Genomic DNA, 18506 nt, shown 5'->3' on the forward strand with positions numbered 1-18506 from the left:
ACAGTCAAACAAGACACAAAGACCCCACCCCAGAGGACAATAGTTGGGATTATGAGCTGCCATTCCAAAAGTGGAGTGGTTTAGCATCCTCACCTAGCATCTAATATATACCATACCAGATGATGATGATCTATCAGAACAGAAGACTCTAGTCAGAATAATTAATCATTATATTTATTTTTTTTTTTTTTAAAAAAAAAAAAAAAAAAAAGTAAGTTTATGTAAATGAGGTATTAATTTTCATTTTAAAAAATGGAAAAAAGAAAATGAGTGTTGTTATCAAAATGCTGTTGTTATAAAAAAACACACAAATTGGGGAAGTATCCATTATATTCATTAAATAACAGGGTCACAGGGTCATTTTTTTTTGACCCCCAACAGACAGGTAATTATATATTAAAAGAAACATGCATTAGAAACAATGATTCAAAAAAAGCATGACATGCAAACGTTGACATGTACCGCAAAAATATAAATAATATAAAAAAAATATAAAAAAAAAAAAAAAATTTTCCATTAAAAAATTAAAAAAAAAAAAAAAACAAGGTTTTTTGGCCCTAAATTAAAACAAAGAAAAAAAAAAAAAAATGAGTTGGACTGGGGTAAGACTAAAGTAGTAAAAAAAAAAAATTAATTAAAATAAAATATTTATAATATATAATAAATACATACCTCATTTTGACCTTTTGGTCAGGTTTACAATCAGAGGACCAGTAGGTGGGAGGTGTATAGAGAGTTAAGCCCTTTAAAGTCTTACATGCTACAGTTGTGTGGTGTTCTCACTGATCCCATACGAGGTAACCATGACCCTGAGACCCAAAGTAGTATTAATAATGACCACAACTTTATAATCAGAGTAGAGTTGTGATATTTACCACGCTAACAATCTTGAGACGAGTAACATAAATATTATCACAAACATCATTGCAGACTTAAGATTTCCGACGGCAGAGGAAAAGGCAAAAAACGTCCTAAAAAAAGGAAATTTAAGATGACCAAAATAAAATAGTACGTTTAAATCTATTCATTGGAAAAGGAGAACATGACCTCTAAAGAATAAGTTAGATTTAAGGTATCCAAAATACATTGAAAGCATATTACGCTGAACAAAACAAATGACACCATATAGCAACATAAGGAAATGAGCTTTGTAATGAACTCATACACACTTTTATTTTCCAGGATTAGGGACAGCTATCGGGGACACCTGCATGGCGACACCTGGAGAGATGATGACCACCAAATACTTGAGGTCTGACCCCGGAAGGAGGACCACGGTCGTGATATAGAGGATTGTCGGTCGGACACGTCCCGTCATCTCAAAATAAGGCATCCGGATGAAGAAAATGACAAAGACACGGGAACAGAAATAAGCATCAGCGGCAGAAAATGGCAGAAGCGGCGCACATGTGACACATCGAAACCACACAACCCTCCACAGAAACCAGCGCTCCCCGACATCTGTCGCAGTGAATATATTCGCTGGCTGATGGTTCAGCCCAGGAGTTATAGGTATGAACTCAGGTGGAAGATCCTCTCACCTTTAACGCGTCATCTCTCCCGGCCTCCGTACAGAGCGAACGCACATCGTTAAATACATCACGGTAACAGCGTTTAAAACCACAGTGATCGTGACCTATGGCGCGTTTCAACCGGGCCCTTTCATGTCGATTCCACTCGACCTGCGGGGGCCCGGACCAACGCGCTCCCGGCGCCACCTCCGCCGGGATGTGGGCGGGACCAGTGATTCGACGTGTGCCCCTCCTCCCGAGTCCTCCGGCGTCACGCGGTGGATGTGACGTGGAGGGCAGAGTGGAGGGGGGAGGGGCGGCCGCGGTCAGAACTGAAAGGAGATGACGGAGTTGACTTTGTACACGTGGTACGAGCGGTTCCAGAACACCCGGGTGAAGTAGTTTGTGTAGGGCGAGTAGTTCATCTTCAGCTCGTGGCAGAAGCGGCCGTGCTTGGAGAAGGAGTAGATCTCTCCTTTGTCATGAACCACCTGGATCAAACCAAAGGGGACGGGACGTTAACGACTATATTAATACGTAATACGTGAATAACTATTTTTGTAACCGCACTTAATTTCCCAGAATCATGCCTTCCATAACACACACATGCCGCCTTAACAATAATTCGGAAATACTTATTTATTTTCTAGCTGCTCGTCAGCTGATCGATACCACTCGTGTCTAAACGGTAAATATGAAGCTACACTTAGCTTAGCATAAAGACTGTAAACAGGGGGGAAAGTTAGCCTGGCTCTCTCTCGGCTCCCAGAAGTCACGTCTTACTCGAATCCCAACACCGTCGCCTGGTGTCATCATCTCTTATCCCTCCTATTACCTTTGGGGTCAATTTGACCCCATTCGATGTTTAACGCCTCTAAGAAAATGATTGACATAATTTTTTTTGCTTCATATTTCACGGCTTTTCCTAATTTATTGGGGATAACTGGGAAAACATCAAATTCACATGATGATATGTTTTCAATGTCCTGAACACAACTTGTCTTTATTTTCAAGAACATTTAACCCATTTTACACATTTCTAGACGGGTGTCTGGACTCACGTGTCCGTTGGCGACGTCCAGCAGGTCTTTGATCCGACAGCCTTCGTTGAGACTCAGCGCGTTGCAGATCGACTCCTCGATGATCACGTAGTTCGCCTTCTGAGAGGTCAGAATCTTGTAGACGTCCTCTGGAGACCTCAAGGCATACACCTGGTAAGTCTACGAGGAGAAGAACAAAGACATTCATCGTGAGCGACGTTTTCTTTGTTTTTACTTGGTTGAAGACCGAGGCCAATATAAATCAGGGGGCCACTGGGATCAGGTGTTGATAGATTGGCAGGGAGAACATGTGAAACTGTGTTATTGATTTCATGCATTTTTTTGAGGAATAGACAAATGGGAACATAGATTTTGGTTTGTGTCGGAAGCCGTACAACTTTATAAATAAATAACAATTTACATTACAAACATGACATTGCATCTGATATTGCACAAAACTAAACCTCCAAGCAACCACAGGGACCTCTATCGTTAAGCAACGGGGTCACTACATTAATAACTAGAATGGGCACTCGGTAGAGCGCACACCTTCGCATATCACAAGATTGGGCATTGAATTATGAACATTTTGGCATTAGTTGCATGCCAATTGGATATAAATTGACCGCGCTATGGTAAAAAGAAGATTTTGACCTTTTCATGACCTTGACACCTTTGACCCGATCAATCCCAAAATCTAATCAAATGGTCCCCGGATAATAACCAATCATCCCACCAAATTTCATGCGATTCGGTTGAATACTTTTTAACTTATGCGAATAACACGCATACAAACAAACAAATAAATACACGGCGATCAAAACATTACCTTCCGCATTTTCAATGCGAAGGTAATAAATAAAAAACCCTGTCCATTTATGTTCACCTAATCTGTGATGAAAATCTCTATATATTAATTCTCTTTCGTGTGTGTATGGGCATTTGTTCGCCTTAAATAGAGACCCAGCAGGATAGAAATGACAGAATAACACGTTATTATAATATTTTCATGGATTTGATCACAGGACCGTAGATACTTTATTTTAAACCGTGTGTACTCTTCGAGGTTGTGTTTTTCCTTGTCTCGTCACTCACGTCTTCAGTCCTCCTCAGCAGGTCGATGTCAGAGTACAGCGGTAAACTGGTCACGGCTGACCCTGAACACAACTTCACCGTTCCCAACAGCTGAGGGCTTCCAGCAAAGACTGCGGCCGCCGGAGCCTGGGACCTGGAGGGCGGGGAGACGACGTGAGAGGTGCCCCGATAAAGACTTTAAAAGACACGTGTGAAAATACAGAAAGATGGGGCGACCCACTTGATCCAGCTGATCAGCTCCACTGTGTCCGGGTCGTAAAACTCCTGCACGTCAGACAACTCGGCTAAGATGCGAGGGCAGTACTGCGAGACGGACGAGAAGATACGAGTCTCTTAAACGTCCAACATGGAGAGCGATGGAAGGTAAAGAGCTGAATATCTCACCTCTCTCCATAAACTGAAACCAATGATAGTCGGAACCGCCGTGCTCAGGATCATAGACTGGAGAGGAAGAGCCACAAGGAACAGCTCAGGGTCAAGGTGTGATGGGAGAGTCTGTAGCTTCTGTGACAGATCTCACAGTCAAGAGGAATTATTGAACGGTGTCCAGTCACGAGAGGGATCTAACTCAAATCCTGTGTATTTGATCCGGTGTATTTGATTGGACTCCTAAAAAGTGGGCGGGCTTAAATATTTAGCGTGATTAAGAGCTACAAAGGACTGCTCCACACACACCTGTGTGGCAGCCAGTTGCCCAAAGTTGCATTTTACTGGATGACTTTTGGGGCAGAATGAGTCAAACATTTGAGATTTAATGAATAAAAATACTCAGCTACTGATTTTGCATATACATGGATAATTAACACGGGATTAAACCTGGGAATGTACTTTTTAATTTTACTGGATCTTTTAGCTAGAACCTATATCTAATAATAATCCCAATGATAACAAGTTAAAATTCCCATTGGAGAGAATTTGATGGGAGAAAATGCTCTTTTTCCTCCTCTCTCCTTCTTTTAAATATCACGTTTGCAGTTACAAGTGGACCTCAGACCACTCACCAGGACCACCGGGTGGATGGACTTCAGTTTGAGCCACTTGAACACGGTCATCCAGAGGTCTGGAGAACACACGCCGAATGCTGTAAACATGCAGACGTACGGGGTCCATAAATATTTCATCCTGCATGAAACAAAAAGAACACGGCTGTCGTCTAGTTGTGCCAAAACTCAGCAGAAACAAACAATTCAGCAATGCTAAACGTAGAGACATGTTGGGGATAAAATGCACTTTTCACGCGGACGAGCGTACCCGTCAAACAGCAGGGCCAGGCCTCCGAACAGCAACGTGTGGAAAACGTGATATATGACTTCTGGCTGCTCCCCTATTCGTCCGTCTTCAAGTCTGAGGTCGGTTTTCCTCGGCTGGCCACTGGACGAGAGTAAAAACAGGGTTCTTACACATGTTGACCAGTGGATTTCCAGGACTTTTCCATGACTTTAAACTAGGGCTGTGAAACGATTACAATTTTTAATTAGGTTAATCACAGGTTTCTGTGGATTAATCATGATTAATCCCATATATACATTCAGGGTTTTTCCTGGGTCTGATCAGACAAGAAGACACGCTTATCAACTCCAGTGTTTCCTCCTATTATAACTTTGAGCACATTAAAACATTAAAGAATGACATGCTGCTGAAATAACTAGTTAAACCTGTAATTTAATTACCTGAGTTAAGGCTGTCAATCGATTAAAAATTAACTAATTAATAAAGTGTGTTCCTTCTTTTAAAGACAAAACTTCACACAGAGCTGTGTTTTCAAAGAGATGATAAATTGTTTCTTCAGTGAAACATCAGATTAGTTTGGTCCTGTCATCTTTAACACTGAACAGCAGAACCAGTGGCCTTGGGAACTGACTGACATTCAAATATGTCCTGTTCACCCTCTAAATAAATTAAATTCATTATACATCAAACATTCCAGAACAATCTCAGCTCTGAAATAAGGCTCATTGTCCTCACGCCATGTTCTCTGGTTCTCTGACTGACAGGCTGCTAAATGAGCCTGACCTTGACAAATCACATTCCTCTGTGTATCAGAGAAGGAGGAGCAGGAGGAACCCGACTGATTCATCCACGTTTAAACTGATTTCTGCTCCTTATTTAAGTGGAGAAATAATTGTTTTACTTTAAACCAAATTTCCATGACCAAACTGAAATCTCGGTATACACATGAACAATTTAGAAAATGTTGCGTATCGAGAGCGTACGCCGGCTTATATTTTGAGCGTCTTTCTTTAAAAAAAACATATTCATTATTTCAAACTTGGCGTAAATGAACACGTGATTATGATAAATTTCCATGACTTTTTCAAAACTTTTATGATTTACGTTTTTTCCATGACTTTTCCAGGCCTGGAAATGACCATTTCAAAATATATAGACTTCTATACAACCAGAGGAGTCGCCCCCTGGTGGACAGGAGAGAGAATGCAGCTTCAACGCCCCGTCTATGCATCGTGTTTGCGGGCGAACCTGAGTCTTCTGTAAATGGTCTGCAGGGTGGACAGCAGGCACACAGTGAGCACCAGCAAGTAGAAGGGCAGGACCGAGGTCTGCGTCAGTCGTAGGAACAGGTCCTGACCGGGCGTCTGCAAACTCTCTTGGCACAGGAGGAAGTTGGTGATGAAGTCACTGCCACAGAAGGAGAAAAACACATTGAGATTAGATTCAAAGTAGACCAGATTATGGGGACTATGCACTATGCCATCACTGTGCAAGAGCCGGCATTGTAACTTTTAACAGCCGTGACTCACGTCGTCGTGTTGAGCCAAAATTTTACTTCAAGGAATTTCAAAATGAAGTCACCGCCACTGACAGGTACAAGTTTCTGTGAATGAAGAACAGTAACAGTGGTGATTAACCGACAGTTATGAACCAACACATAACTAATGGACACGGCCGATGCATGTTCCTGTGCTCGACTTTACCTTGACCAGGTAACTGAAGGTGATCCCTGTGGTGAAGACCAGGTGGAAGTGGAGGAAGAGCTTCATGACTCTGGCCACAAAAGGTCCCATCTTCATCTTTTGCTGCATTAGGAAAACAGCAAACGGCAACAGACGATATTCTACGGTCCAACACAGAGGCATCCATATTTAATGATTACAATACAGAGAGACATTAAAGAAGCTGCCACCAGGAAATATACACAAATGTCTCTGTATGAACTACTTTAAATGATGACTCAGTTATCACTCATGATTATCTGTCAGCCAATGTTTTGAATAACGGCGTGAGCACCAAAGGTCACCCATCTTGGATTCTATTCTGTGGTGTAGAATTTGACTGAGCAGCTAACTCTACCTGGAAGTACCTCGCGAGCACTGAGCCAATCAGGAGGCTGAGCAGAGGCGAGCTGACCAGAGACGGGTTCTGAAACTGGAGCAGGTAGGCGAGGAACAGAGCGCCGAGGTAAGCTTTGTGAACGTCGGCTATCTTCACACCGCAGAGGGAAGGACGGGGAGAGAGAGAAAAAAAAGGAAAAAGCAGACAGGAATATTTAGGCTCATTATAACTAACCAAAGAGAGGCAGTGTTTTATTCTTCATCTACATTTATAAATAACTGGCCAAACTGTTCAGGTTTAATTCTATTGAATTATTTTTTTGATATATAAATAATTAATGCATCAATCAAAAGCCGGAGCGAATACATTTCCTCAGTCAACAACATGTGTTGCTTTCAGCGACATGGAGCTAGAAAAGAGCTACAATGCTTTCCCAGTAAACCAAAACACGACAACATCTGATTTCATAATTGAGTTCAGGGTTAAAGGAGAAGTGAGACACTCTGGAGATATGCACTTTATGCTTTGCTAACAGTGGGGAACAGTTAGCCTGAGTGTCTGGAGGCCACACACTTAAGCAGCTCTAAAGCTCAGTAATTAACACATAATATATCATTTCTTTCTTTACACAAAAAGCAGTAAAATAAGATTAAAAGTGCGATGCCTTCCTCACCTTACGCGGCGGCACCAGGTCAAAAGAGTCCAGCAAGAACAGACAGAGGCCTTGGACGAAGAGCACGTAGTGGCTGTGCTCCCACACCAGGAGGAAGATGAAGGTGGTGGCGGTCAGCGTGCAGTAGCAACACATCTGAGGAGAAACGGAGTTCATCAGTGCGCGTCGACGCCGACTCGGATACAGCGGAGGGGTGTTCGTACGACTCGTTTGGCGAGGGGCTCACCTCGGTGGCAGAGCTGATGTTATTGCTTAGGAATCCAGTCAGAGTTGCAACCTGGCAAGAGAAGTAAGGCAGAGCCCAGTTGTCCCGCAGAGGAATGGCGTAGTCCACTTTGGTTGTATCCGGTCTGAGGAAGAAAAGACACGAGTGGAGGGGACGCGTCACCACAACATCTTAAGAGAACAAGTGAAATGTTCGAATGGTTTTCGACTCTAAATGTGTATGAGACGAATGGAAAGAGAGGACATTGTGGTAAAGTCCAGGAGGGGTCACTTCAAGAGGGAACATCCAGAGAAACCGCGGGTCAGAATCCTTCTCACCTGTTGATCACGTACCAGGACACGGCCAACATGCCGGACACCCAGGTGCCGCTCATCACCCAGCTGCACACGAACAGGGCGATGACGTAGATGGACTGGAGGCCGAAGACCGCTCCGATGTAGAAGTAGATCGGCTCCACAAAATCCTGGAGGGAGAGACAGAAACGGAGAAGATTTACCACAGGCAAGGCCAACAATCATATGAGCAAGATGATACATCACGACGTTTACATATTGCATAACAGTTGTGTGATTAGTAGATGACCAGCCCTCGACACGGGAGAAGACGCTCTAGTTGTTTTCTGCATTTTGAGGTTTTCTACAGTGAGATCTACTCACTGATAAAATGATGCGACTTGTGGTGCCGTGCAGCGCGACAAGAGCAGTACAGAACAACAACTACTGAGCAGCAAGCCAACGTTAGACCACTGAATCTGACAAGATTCATCTGTCTGCCAGTGTTGATCTGCATTGTACCGATTTAGCACCTTTGTTCTTAAAGAAAATACACATGCACACTTCCCCTGCATGTATTACCTGATAGAATACGACACCAATATGTTAAAACATGGTGAAAACTGACAAATGGCTATTACATTTCATTTAAAAAGGAGCTAAATATATATATATATGACATTCAGAACATTAATAGAGCAGCAAACAGCAAGGTGCTGTGTAAAGATCTAGTGGAGTCATGGCGTCCTAAACAGAGAGTAAAGATTAGCGTTCTAATCTTCTTAGTTCCACTGTGGGCCCCTCCTCGTTTCTTCCCTTCTGTCCCTGTGGATAATTGCTGCTACGCCTGAATTTAGTTCACAGTCCCTTTATCTTAAATCAGGTGCTGATCAAACGGAAGAAACATCCTCACCTGGCTGCCAGTGACTCTGTATATGAAGCTTAAGATGAGCTCCGGATACAGAGAAAAACGCTCCACTGCGTTGATCGTCTGACCGGACACCGTCCCGTTGTCTAGCGTCAGCTCATAGAAGCCTGGAGAGCACAAAGCAAATAGTTATGAGGAGAGTCCATCAACTTTTAATTCAAGCTAGTGTCCGGTTTGATGTTGTATTTCTCGTACCCTTCTCAAAGGACGGTGCCGTCAGCATGTGCTTGTAGTAGAAGTAATAGAGCCCGCTGCCGCCTTGGAAGGTGATTTCTCGCTCAACGTCCTGAGAGACACGGAAAGTACATTTTAGAATCGCCCCGAGCAGGCTGACGACGAACAAACGGCGTCACCCACCTGTCTGATGGAAAACCAAAACTTCCTGCCGTGATACAGCGACATATACGTGGCGTACAGCACGCCGCAGGCAGCCGCCGCCAGGCATCCGAAGAACAGCCTCGCGAGGTGCTGCAGCAAACCCGCTGAGGAGCAGAACCACAACAATGAACACGTCACCGCAATACTTCAGCGGTTTATAATGACAAGCGTGTTAAGACACAATTGAGTACCACCTTCCTAGTTTAAGATGGCTCCTGTATTTATGTTTTAACTGACTAAATATATACAATACCACGATAAACTAGAACGGGCTCTCGGTAGAGCGCATACCTTCGCATATCACAAGATTGGGCATTGAATTATGAACATTTTGGCATTAGTTGCATGCCAATTGGATACAAATTTACCGCGCTATGGTAAAAAGAATATTTTGACCTTTTCATGACCTTGACCTTTGACCCGATCGATCCCAAAATCTAATCAAATGGTCCCCGGATAATAACCAATCATCCCACCAAATGTCATGCGATTCGGTTTAATACTTTTTGAGTTATGCGAGTAACACGCATACAAATAAAGAAATAAATAAATACACAGCGATCAAAACTAGTGCTGTGAAAAATAACGCGTTAACTCAGTTAATAATCATTTCAGTTTTAACTTTTTTTTTTTTTTTTACGCACGTGATGCATGATGAGCTCTTCAACTTGTTGTTGTTGTGTTGGTCAAAAAAAAAAAAAAAAAAAAAAATGAGCACCACCAATCCAATCACTTCAATCTGAACTCTGTCCGCTCATGTCTGTTCGGTCTGTTCATCGTCCGATCCTTCCGCAGGTTCCCGGAAACTGGAACTTTTTACTTTTCTTAGATCAGTAGATCCAACACGTCGATCGCGACGACCCAGTCGATCGCGCGCGAGTGTTGTAGATCGCATGACATTAAAAAGATTGGCCCGCCCCGCACATGTTCTCTCTATAGCGCCTTTTTTCTTTTTAAATAACTAAACGTCTGTTGATCGAGCATATCGTCTCAGCAGCATGTCATCTTGTCTCTCGCGGCGTTTAACAATCGATCTCCTTCACGCGCGCAGCTCGCAGCGCGCGAGCAAAAAAAAAAAAAAAAAAAAAATCAAAGTCTGTTCTGTCCGTGTGGTGTCCCGGTGTGAGTCAGCTTGCAGCGTCCCCCAGTCCCTTCCTTTCATCACGGCCCAGTTCATGAAGAAAAACCCACAGTCAGTTTGGCTCAGGAGCTAGAAGAAGAGAGAGGCCTTATCATGGTGGAGTGGAGGATTGGTGGGAAGAAAAACAAAACAATGTTCCTCCTGTTACCTTTACATTTATTTTTACTTTTACCTTTTTAATTACAGCAATTCCCAATTTCAAAAAAAAAAAAATTAATATTTAAAATTATTATTGTTTATAGGTAAGTTTGTGTTTGTTGAGGTATGTTATGTTTGTTTGTTTTTAACCTAAATAATAATATAAAAATAATAATAATTTATTTATTTTATATAAACAGGAAACAGGGGTCAAATTGACCCAAAGAACACCGATAAAAAACACGTCAAATAAAACCAAGGTAGGTATAACCACAAAGGTAGGGTTTTAAAGGGATTTATGTGATAATGTGTTGTTTTGATGGAAAACTGCTAAATAAACTACTGCTTTGCTTGTATAGAATAATGTAATGTATAAATGTATATATCATATTTTTGTATATAATCTCAATGTTCTCAAATAAATATATATATATCGTGTATATGTAATCATGATTAATTGATCCAAAAAAATGATTAACAAAACCCGATTAAAAATTGTAATCGTTTCACAGCCCTAATCAAAACATAACCCTCCGCATTTTCAACGCGAAGGTAACTAGGGACCGTCGTTTTGGTGAGACGACTGCAGGAGTAAAAACAAATAAGTGAATTAGCCTAGAGCAGACATGGGCAAACTACGGCCCGCGGGCCACATCCGGCCCGTTAGGCTTTTTAATCCGGCCCGCCGAACTTGTCCAAACCGCGACTTTGTTTACTTCCGGTGTGCGTTGGCGCGGAAAGAACTCGTCACACAAAACCCTTCACCGTGATTTGTCAATCCGTTTGTCTGTCAACATTTTGCGAACAAAAACAACCAATGAACACTCAGTAAATCACAAGGCACCCGCCCACCACACAGGTTAGGCTAATTTAGAAACAGCCGCAGTGATTTTGGCGAGCAGCGCGGAGCCTGGAGGGGCTGCAGAGCCACGAGGAGGAACACGCAGCCAGAAGAGATCCACTGGGACCGGGTAAGAGTCTTTACTACACGTTACGTGTCACGGTGTCCGTCCCGGTGTCCGTAACTTGTGCGCGGTGCTGACTAGTCTTGTATTTTACAGAGAGGATTCACCAGCGCCTACAGCGCAGCCTGCAGCTCCACCTGCCCGGCCAGCAGAGAGGTCTCGTGACACGATGACATTATAGTGAAGCCATATTGTAAATCGTCAATAGTTGTGTTCTGTTTTCTATTTCTCAACATGTATATAATGTAGATTTTTTTGTTTTAATGTACAATACATATTTATAAAAAAATAAATAATGTAATGGTCATTTTTTATTTGCACACACCCCATGAAACTTTATCTGCAATATGAAGTCATTTCTCAGTCCCATCTTTATCATTTTGGTGAATGTGTGACAGACCACATCATTTTTACTAAAAAAACGTTAATACAAAATTTGGTTTTCCTCATTTATTCAATTCAGTTTATTTGTAGAGCCCAATTTCACAAATTACAAATTTGTCTCGGAGTGCTTTACAATCTGTGCATATAGACATCCCTGACCTTTGACCTCACATCGGATCAGGAACAACAGAGGAGGATCCCTCTCCAGGATGGACAGGTGCAATTACATGTATCTAGCATTGTATTCAGATATTTCACTGCTTTTGTGAACCTATGACCTTTGGGAAACCAATTTCAAACACCAAAACAGTTGGTCCACATGAGTAAAGGTGTGTTTTCAGAAGAGATATGAATAATTTTTAAAAATCGAACTTCAATTGTCAGCTTTAGGGTCATATTTTCTCGAGTAAAGCGCTGTCAGTCTGTTTGTGACGGGTTCATACACATGCTGACCAGATGACGCCGCACATCGCCCTCACTTTAAAGACCCCTTTCTAGTTTCTGCTGCAGGCAGGATATTTAATACAGTCTATCTCTCAGGACAATCCGTCCATTATTTTGCGGGGTTTAAAACCATTAGAAATTATTGAGCTTGAGTATTTCGTTGGGTAATAATTTGTTTTGAATGTTGAAAGTGATTCCATTGATCTCTTTCCAGTAAATGTTGATTACTTTAACTTTGCACCTTAAATTGAAATGTATAAAAAACAGACGCAATCTCCAGGTTTAATAAATTACATTGCGTGTCCAAATGCTTCTGGCCCGGCCCCTCTGTCACATTTTTGAACCGAATGTGGCCCGCAGGTCAAAAAGTTTGCCCACCTCTGGCCTAGAAGCTGGAGCAGAACTTAATAAAATGATTAGTATTGATATTATTGTATTATTTGATGTCGATCACAACTTCTCCCACATGCTAGTGTATAACAGTGGGATACAGAAAATAGTTTTAAAGGACAAATCCCCAAAAAAATTCTCCACATTAGAGTTGACACCATGAAGCTCTTCTGACATGACGCACGTGAACACTTTATACTGTGTACATGATCATTTTGATTCAGTGGCTTAAGGGATACAAGAAGATTTGGGATACACGCCATGCAAAAGCAGTGGGAGGTGAATACCCAGGGTTCTTACACATTTTGACCAGTGGATTTCCAAGACTTATTTCAAACTCGGCGTAAATGAACAAGTGATAACACATTTCCATGACTTTTCCAAAACTTATGATTTAAGTTTTTTCCAGGACTTTTCCAGGCCTGAAAATTACTATTTTTAAAATTCCATTACTTTTCCAGGTTTTCCATGACCGTACGAACCCTGAATACCAGAGGGCCGACAGAGCATCATCTACGGTGGACATCGAGCTTAAAGGGCACACAGTGGAGATCAGGGGACGTACACTTACATGCAGAGGAGCACTTGGTTCGCTTGGCAGAGGACTCGGGTGCGTTGGATTCTTCCCGTTTCTGCTGTGCATCCTCTTCTTGGACTTCACCCTCTTCTTCTTCTTCTTCTTCTCGCTGCTCGTCATCTCCACCGACGGACGCACCCGCGTCGTCTCCCGCGTCCACCGGATCTCGGGCATCTAAACACAGAGGGTGGTGCACCTTCAGGCTCCGTGGCAGCCCGGACGTGTTGACGTGGAACAATTCACTGAAGTTAACGGATGTTTGTTGTTTTTGTTTTTTGGCACAGGCAGCTAGCTTGTATTCGGTTAGCACACCGCTAGAACTCAAAGCTTAACGGTTAACTTACGTGTGCTCGTCAGGTCCAGCTGCTCGTCGCTTCCTCCCTCCAGACAGTCCGTTTTACGATATTTTAACTCCGTCATGATGAGACAGAATTAGAGGAGTCGCCTGGCGCGTGGAGACAACAGCATCGCTCGCTAACAAGCGGCCGCCGGAAGCTCTCAAACCGGCCCTCCGCTTCGAGGTGAACTCTGCATGTCACGCGCCGAGCTGCTCGCGCCCCTCTTCGGAGCTCGCGCAACTTCTCTCGTTTGAAGTTTAGAAGCTAGCGGTTGACGTTTAAAGGTGTGTGCGGCGTTGCAGCCGTTGGCACTCGACGGAGCGGAAGTTCCGGATGCGGACATGTACAGAAACCAACGAAGAAGAGTAGAGAGCAAATTTAAGAGAACGGTGACCTTTTCAATGTTTGTGTTTTATGTGAATATAGCATCGATGTTAAACGTTCATTTCGAGGGTTGTTATCACGAATAAATTTTTTGAAGATAATTTAGTCAGTTTAATCGGGAATATAAAATATATAAATTCTAACGCTAAACTCAGTTAATTACATATATTTGGGGGAAATAATCTAATTGTTTCTGATGCAGGGCTCTCAAGTTTTGAAGACAGGCAAGAGTGACATTTCCATCAGCACCCCCCCCCCCCTCGCAGAACGAAATTTTCGGATATCAGCCAGTCGCGCGCAATTCCAGGATGTTTTATTTTCATTGTTTGCTGGATTAAATCTTTTCCAGATACAACAGATACGTTTTTTTTTCTGATTGGCTATTGTGTAGCCCATTTCTTTTTTCTGATAAGTGGCTCCTCACAGCAGAACTCCAGGGGAGCGCTTGATTCCTCCACGGTGAGGGCAGAGTTTTTTTCAGCGTGAGAAATACGATGTGTGGCGGGAGTGCGTGATTTAAGACCGAAATGCGTGAGTCTCACGCTCAATGCGTGAGACTTGAGCCCTGCTGATGTGATGGACATATTTAGTAGTTTAAGTGTTAATTGATTGGGGAAAAAATCCTTTACATTGATTAATAAAAAAAAGTAATTGCAAGTTAGTTAATTGCTTGTTAGTCTTTTTATTATAATAAAACCAATTTGACATCCAATCTCACTAGAATTAAAATAACTCAAGAATAAAGTAGCCATCAGCTGAAATGGAGACCGACTCATCGGTTATGAATGTCACAGTGAAAGCAGTTTAATCCAACACAACAGATTCTCCGCGGCATGCTGAGCGTACAATTCATATGAAAGCAGAGCTGTAACTTAATATCAGTGAGCGTTACATTGTTTTCTTTTTTCCTAAAACATTAAAGCTAGAGGAGATGGAAAATGCAAACAATAGGCACACATTGTAAAATAACATCAAAGACTGTGCATAAAATCCTTTGGGAAACTACAAAAACTGGTCCCAAACTTAAAAATGAGTAAAAATATCAACACCTAAAATCAACATATAAAAAACACTTAACGTGATCACTAAGTGTGATTTTGTTTTTTTAGGATGTTCCTCGGAGGAATTCAAACTTTAGCAAGTCCTTTAACCACGAGGTGCTTTTAACTTCCCCGTCCAGCTGAAAGGTCGCTGCCTATTCTTCTTCTGGTGATTCCTCAGACTCCTCCCTCGACATCTTCCCATCATTCTGTGTTTCTGTGTCGGAGTGGAAGAATTCTGTTAATCTTTAATTATCGACTCCATTACATCATCAATAAGGACGCGGTTAAGTATTCAGTACCTTTCCTGGGTTTTTTCAGGCTCCCTGCATCACCAGTTTCTTCACCATCACACCTCGAGTATAATGTCCAGGATTTTGGTCACTTGTGGGTGTGTGGCTGCCTTGGTTAAGGGTTCATCGTCTGAACTGTGGCTTGATGGCTCTGGGAAAGGATTCATAAAACATGAATGCACGATAGAGAGTAAAGAAATGCTTTGCATAACTACAGTTTCCTAAATGCGTTGGTCCTGACCTGACTCAGACTCAGACTTCTTTCTTGGCTTTTTGGGAGTGGCTTTTTTCTTTTTCCGAGGTGAAGCCTTCGGTTTTTTTGGACTTCGTTTGCCTGTACGTTTCTTTTTCCCGATATTACTCGAGGGTTCATAATCTGAACTTTCATCGGAGAGTCCTGCAAAACAGTGACGGGAGCAAGGATGTAAAAAAAAAAAAAAAAAAACTTCAAAATGATAGGTTTTGTTCATGAACACGATTACTGCTACGGTACCTCGTCTCTTTCTCAACTCTCTGCCTGGTGACGCAGTTGCCTTCTTTGCATTTTTCTTCCCTGGTTTCTTCTTCTTCTTGGCAGCAAGCTTCACCAGGGGCTTGTCGTCGTCATCATCATCATCTTCTTCGGAGCGGCTGTCTGAGTATGATGGGTCTTCTACAAATCTAAGAGGTTAGTACTGAAATGAGAGTATTCTCTCTGGTCATTCTGATAGAAGTGCTGCCTACCTTTTGGGGATTTGCCTTTAGGTTTTGTTTTCTTGCCCTCTGGTGAAGACATTGGCTCTATGGGACCCTTTGTCACCCTTGCAAAAGGCAGCGGTTTATCATCCGAGTTGTCACTGGAAGTCTCTACGTATTTAACTAGAATAAACAAAGCATGTATTTTATATACAAGTCCAAAGAGAAAAGTGTTTTAGGTGAGCTTTGATCATCACACTGGAACTCATGGCCTACCCTTTCCCCTTCCTGCATTCCTTTGAGATTTTATTACTCTGGGAGGAGCAGAGGCCTTACGCCTCGGGTAAGTCTTCTTGGGAACTTCACAGAAAGTCTCATCATCGGCCGAGCTATGAACTTCACTCTCTGATTCTGTGTCTGAAATGGAAGTTAAGAAAAATAAGCATCTGCTGCATAGGATAGAAACTTTCTGTTGATACTGCAAACTAACGGGAGATGACACGGCCGTACCTCCCTCAGATTTTTTCGGAGGCGAGGGGGAAGACTTCTTTGCCCCCTTACAGGACTTTCTGCCAATTTTTCCCTTGTCGGAGCCGTCATCAGAGTTGATATCTGAAACAGCTTCACATATCAAAAGATGTTAACGCCATGTATTAAACAAAAAACAAACAGATAAAATATGGCTGATGAGGTGACAATATAACCACCTGCTTTCTTGTCATTTGTGCCATTAGATTTGCTTGACTTGGTGCCTTTTTTCTCTGGTTTCTTAGCTGGTGTTTTCTTTTTTGTCAAAGGCTCATCATCTGAAGAATCATCCGTAGCTACAACAAGAGAAGATGTACACAAACAAATTAGTGATTTTTGCTCGTCACAAATACATCGAGTTGAGAATGTGTTGTTGTCCTCACCACTTTTGTTCTTTGCTGACTTAGAGGCGGCTCTGTGCCCGTTTCCACGCGACTGTTTCCCCTTCCTGTGTGGCTTCTTCGGGAGCGGCACGTCATCATCAGAGCAAGAGCCACTGTTTTCTAATCAGAGACAGGATGGGAGGAATACCAGGAATTACACCTCAAGTTTGGCCTGGTAAAAACAATCATACAAATTCAACAGTAAATTCATACCCATTAAAACCCATTTTTCTGGTTTGTATATTCAGATTTTTCTTTAATCTGAGTGTTTCTCAGTACCTGGCGCCAATGAGTCAGTTGACTCCGCAATGTAGTGGCGCGAAACCAGTTATGTCACACGTTACCAGTACCGGTCTGAAATCAATTAACCATTCAGGCACCCGTATATATGAATACCATCAGGATATCAGATATGCGACTATTGTTCTCCACTAATTACCAAATTGATCATTAAAGACCAAAGTTGATCTGAATTATGAGGGGGCAACTCTAATAACTCAATTTAATTAGTTTTTTTAAACATCAGATTACAGCATGATAACCGTTTACCAGTACTGAAAACACGTAAACGTAGTATTACAACATAACTCATCTCGTAGAAAGGCACCTTTCAGAGCGCATGCGTTAACTTTATAGTTGTTAGATTACTACTGATGTTTTTCTTTTCAGGTCAAATGACCACCTGCAAATAATTCGTCGCGGATGTCAATGCTTCACGTTGCAGTTGTAAATCCGTCACGCTGACTTGGCTTCTGCGCAGCCCTATTACACATTTGCCTCCTCGGCTATAAATCAAGTACATTGTTCCTCGAACTACCTGGAGAGTCGTGCGCCACATCGCTGGCCGCGTCATTTGTGCTGCAGTCCATCCTGGTAACGTGTAAGTTCGGTAATGCCCTTCTTCAAAACCGCGCCAAGTGGCTAGCTTTTTGTTTTAGCTAGCGCCAAGTTTGTTGTCAACAGCCGTGACGCGTGCTGGAGCACGAGGATACCGCCGACGTCACAGTCCTTGTGTCACAGGGTGTCGTAAAACACGCTTTAGAAACCACTTCTTCCACTCATAGCTGTAATATGTCCCCGGTTCACGTATAGTTTGTTGTATTCCGTTTTTGTTTCGGAGCGAAGCACCAGCGGCGTGTGTTGATGACGTATCTTCTTTTTCTTCTTCTTCTTCTACGGTGGCTTGGAGCCGAACTTTATAAGGGTGCATACCGCCCCCCACCGTATCGGAGACGGGTAACTATTTAATACATAAATACAACTGGTATATAACGTATTGCAATAAAGTATTTATTTCAGGTACGTGTCCTTCTCTTGAGTATTTTCATGTTATGCAACTTACCACTCGGCTACACCTCAGTATCTTTGCCTGACCCTGTATCAAGAGGGGATTTTATGGGATTTTTTTCCCA

General features: G+C 42.5%; 2 protein-coding genes across 3 annotated transcripts; both read right to left on the bottom strand.

The window, feature by feature from the left end:
• Positions 1-1134: 1134 nt before the first annotated feature.
• LOC130195928 (probable C-mannosyltransferase DPY19L4) lies at positions 1135-14159 on the bottom strand. Of its 2 annotated transcripts, none has more exons than XM_056417735.1 (19): positions 13798-14159; positions 13442-13627; positions 9394-9518; positions 9232-9322; positions 9022-9143; positions 8154-8299; positions 7837-7960; positions 7611-7745; positions 6956-7087; positions 6580-6681; positions 6406-6479; positions 6125-6283; positions 4898-5017; positions 4648-4768; positions 4031-4087; positions 3867-3949; positions 3647-3779; positions 2573-2731; positions 1135-2002 (listed from the first exon to the last, which is right to left on the bottom strand). In XM_056417735.1, exons 1-19 carry the CDS (start codon positions 13871-13873, stop codon positions 1838-1840), a joined length of 2310 nt encoding a protein of 769 aa, XP_056273710.1. In that variant the 5' UTR covers positions 13874-14159; the 3' UTR covers positions 1135-1837. The 2 variants fall into 2 exon arrangements, with proteins under 2 accessions (XP_056273710.1, XP_056273718.1); XM_056417743.1 differs by having other exon boundaries at positions 13448-13627; positions 13798-14157.
• A 678-nt stretch (positions 14160-14837) lies between these two features.
• LOC130195961 (nucleolar protein dao-5-like) lies at positions 14838-18242 on the bottom strand. The gene is made up of 10 exons (XM_056417816.1): positions 17912-18242; positions 17095-17214; positions 16891-17007; positions 16694-16804; positions 16460-16600; positions 16232-16366; positions 16002-16160; positions 15750-15905; positions 15518-15659; positions 14838-15432 (listed from the first exon to the last, which is right to left on the bottom strand). The coding sequence occupies exons 1-9, from the start codon at positions 17961-17963 to the stop codon at positions 15565-15567; spliced, it is 1086 nt and encodes a 361-aa protein (XP_056273791.1). The 5' UTR covers positions 17964-18242; the 3' UTR covers positions 14838-15432; positions 15518-15564.
• Between the last annotated feature and the right edge of the window lie 264 nt (positions 18243-18506).

This window comes from Pseudoliparis swirei, chromosome 1 (genome assembly GCF_029220125.1).
Source record: "Pseudoliparis swirei isolate HS2019 ecotype Mariana Trench chromosome 1, NWPU_hadal_v1, whole genome shotgun sequence".
Taxonomy (NCBI): domain Eukaryota; kingdom Metazoa; phylum Chordata; class Actinopteri; order Perciformes; family Liparidae; genus Pseudoliparis; species Pseudoliparis swirei.

What these genes read in the sequence shown, in the direction of transcription:
- LOC130195928 (XM_056417735.1), bottom strand. Translation starts at nt 13,873, where the DNA reads ATGACGGAGTTAAAATATCGTAAAACGGACTGTCTGGAGGGAGGAAGC. An exon ending in ACCTGGTGCCGCCGCGTAAG is followed by an intron (nt 7,088 to 7,610) that starts GTGAGGAAGGCA and finishes TGCGGTGTGAAG; the next exon opens with ATAGCCGACGTTCACAAAGC. An exon ending in TGCTGAGGAGGACTGAAGAC is followed by an intron (nt 2,732 to 3,646) that starts GTGAGTGACGAG and finishes TTCTCCTCGTAG; the next exon opens with ACTTACCAGGTGTATGCCTT.
- LOC130195961 (XM_056417816.1), bottom strand. Translation starts at nt 17,963, where the DNA reads ATGGACTGCAGCACAAATGACGCGGCCAGCGATGTGGCGCACGACTCT. An exon ending in GAATGCAGGAAGGGGAAAGG is followed by an intron (nt 16,367 to 16,459) that starts GTAGGCCATGAG and finishes TGTTTATTCTAG; the next exon opens with TTAAATACGTAGAGACTTCC. An exon ending in TAAAGGCAAATCCCCAAAAG is followed by an intron (nt 16,161 to 16,231) that starts GTAGGCAGCACT and finishes TTAGATTTGTAG; the next exon opens with AAGACCCATCATACTCAGAC.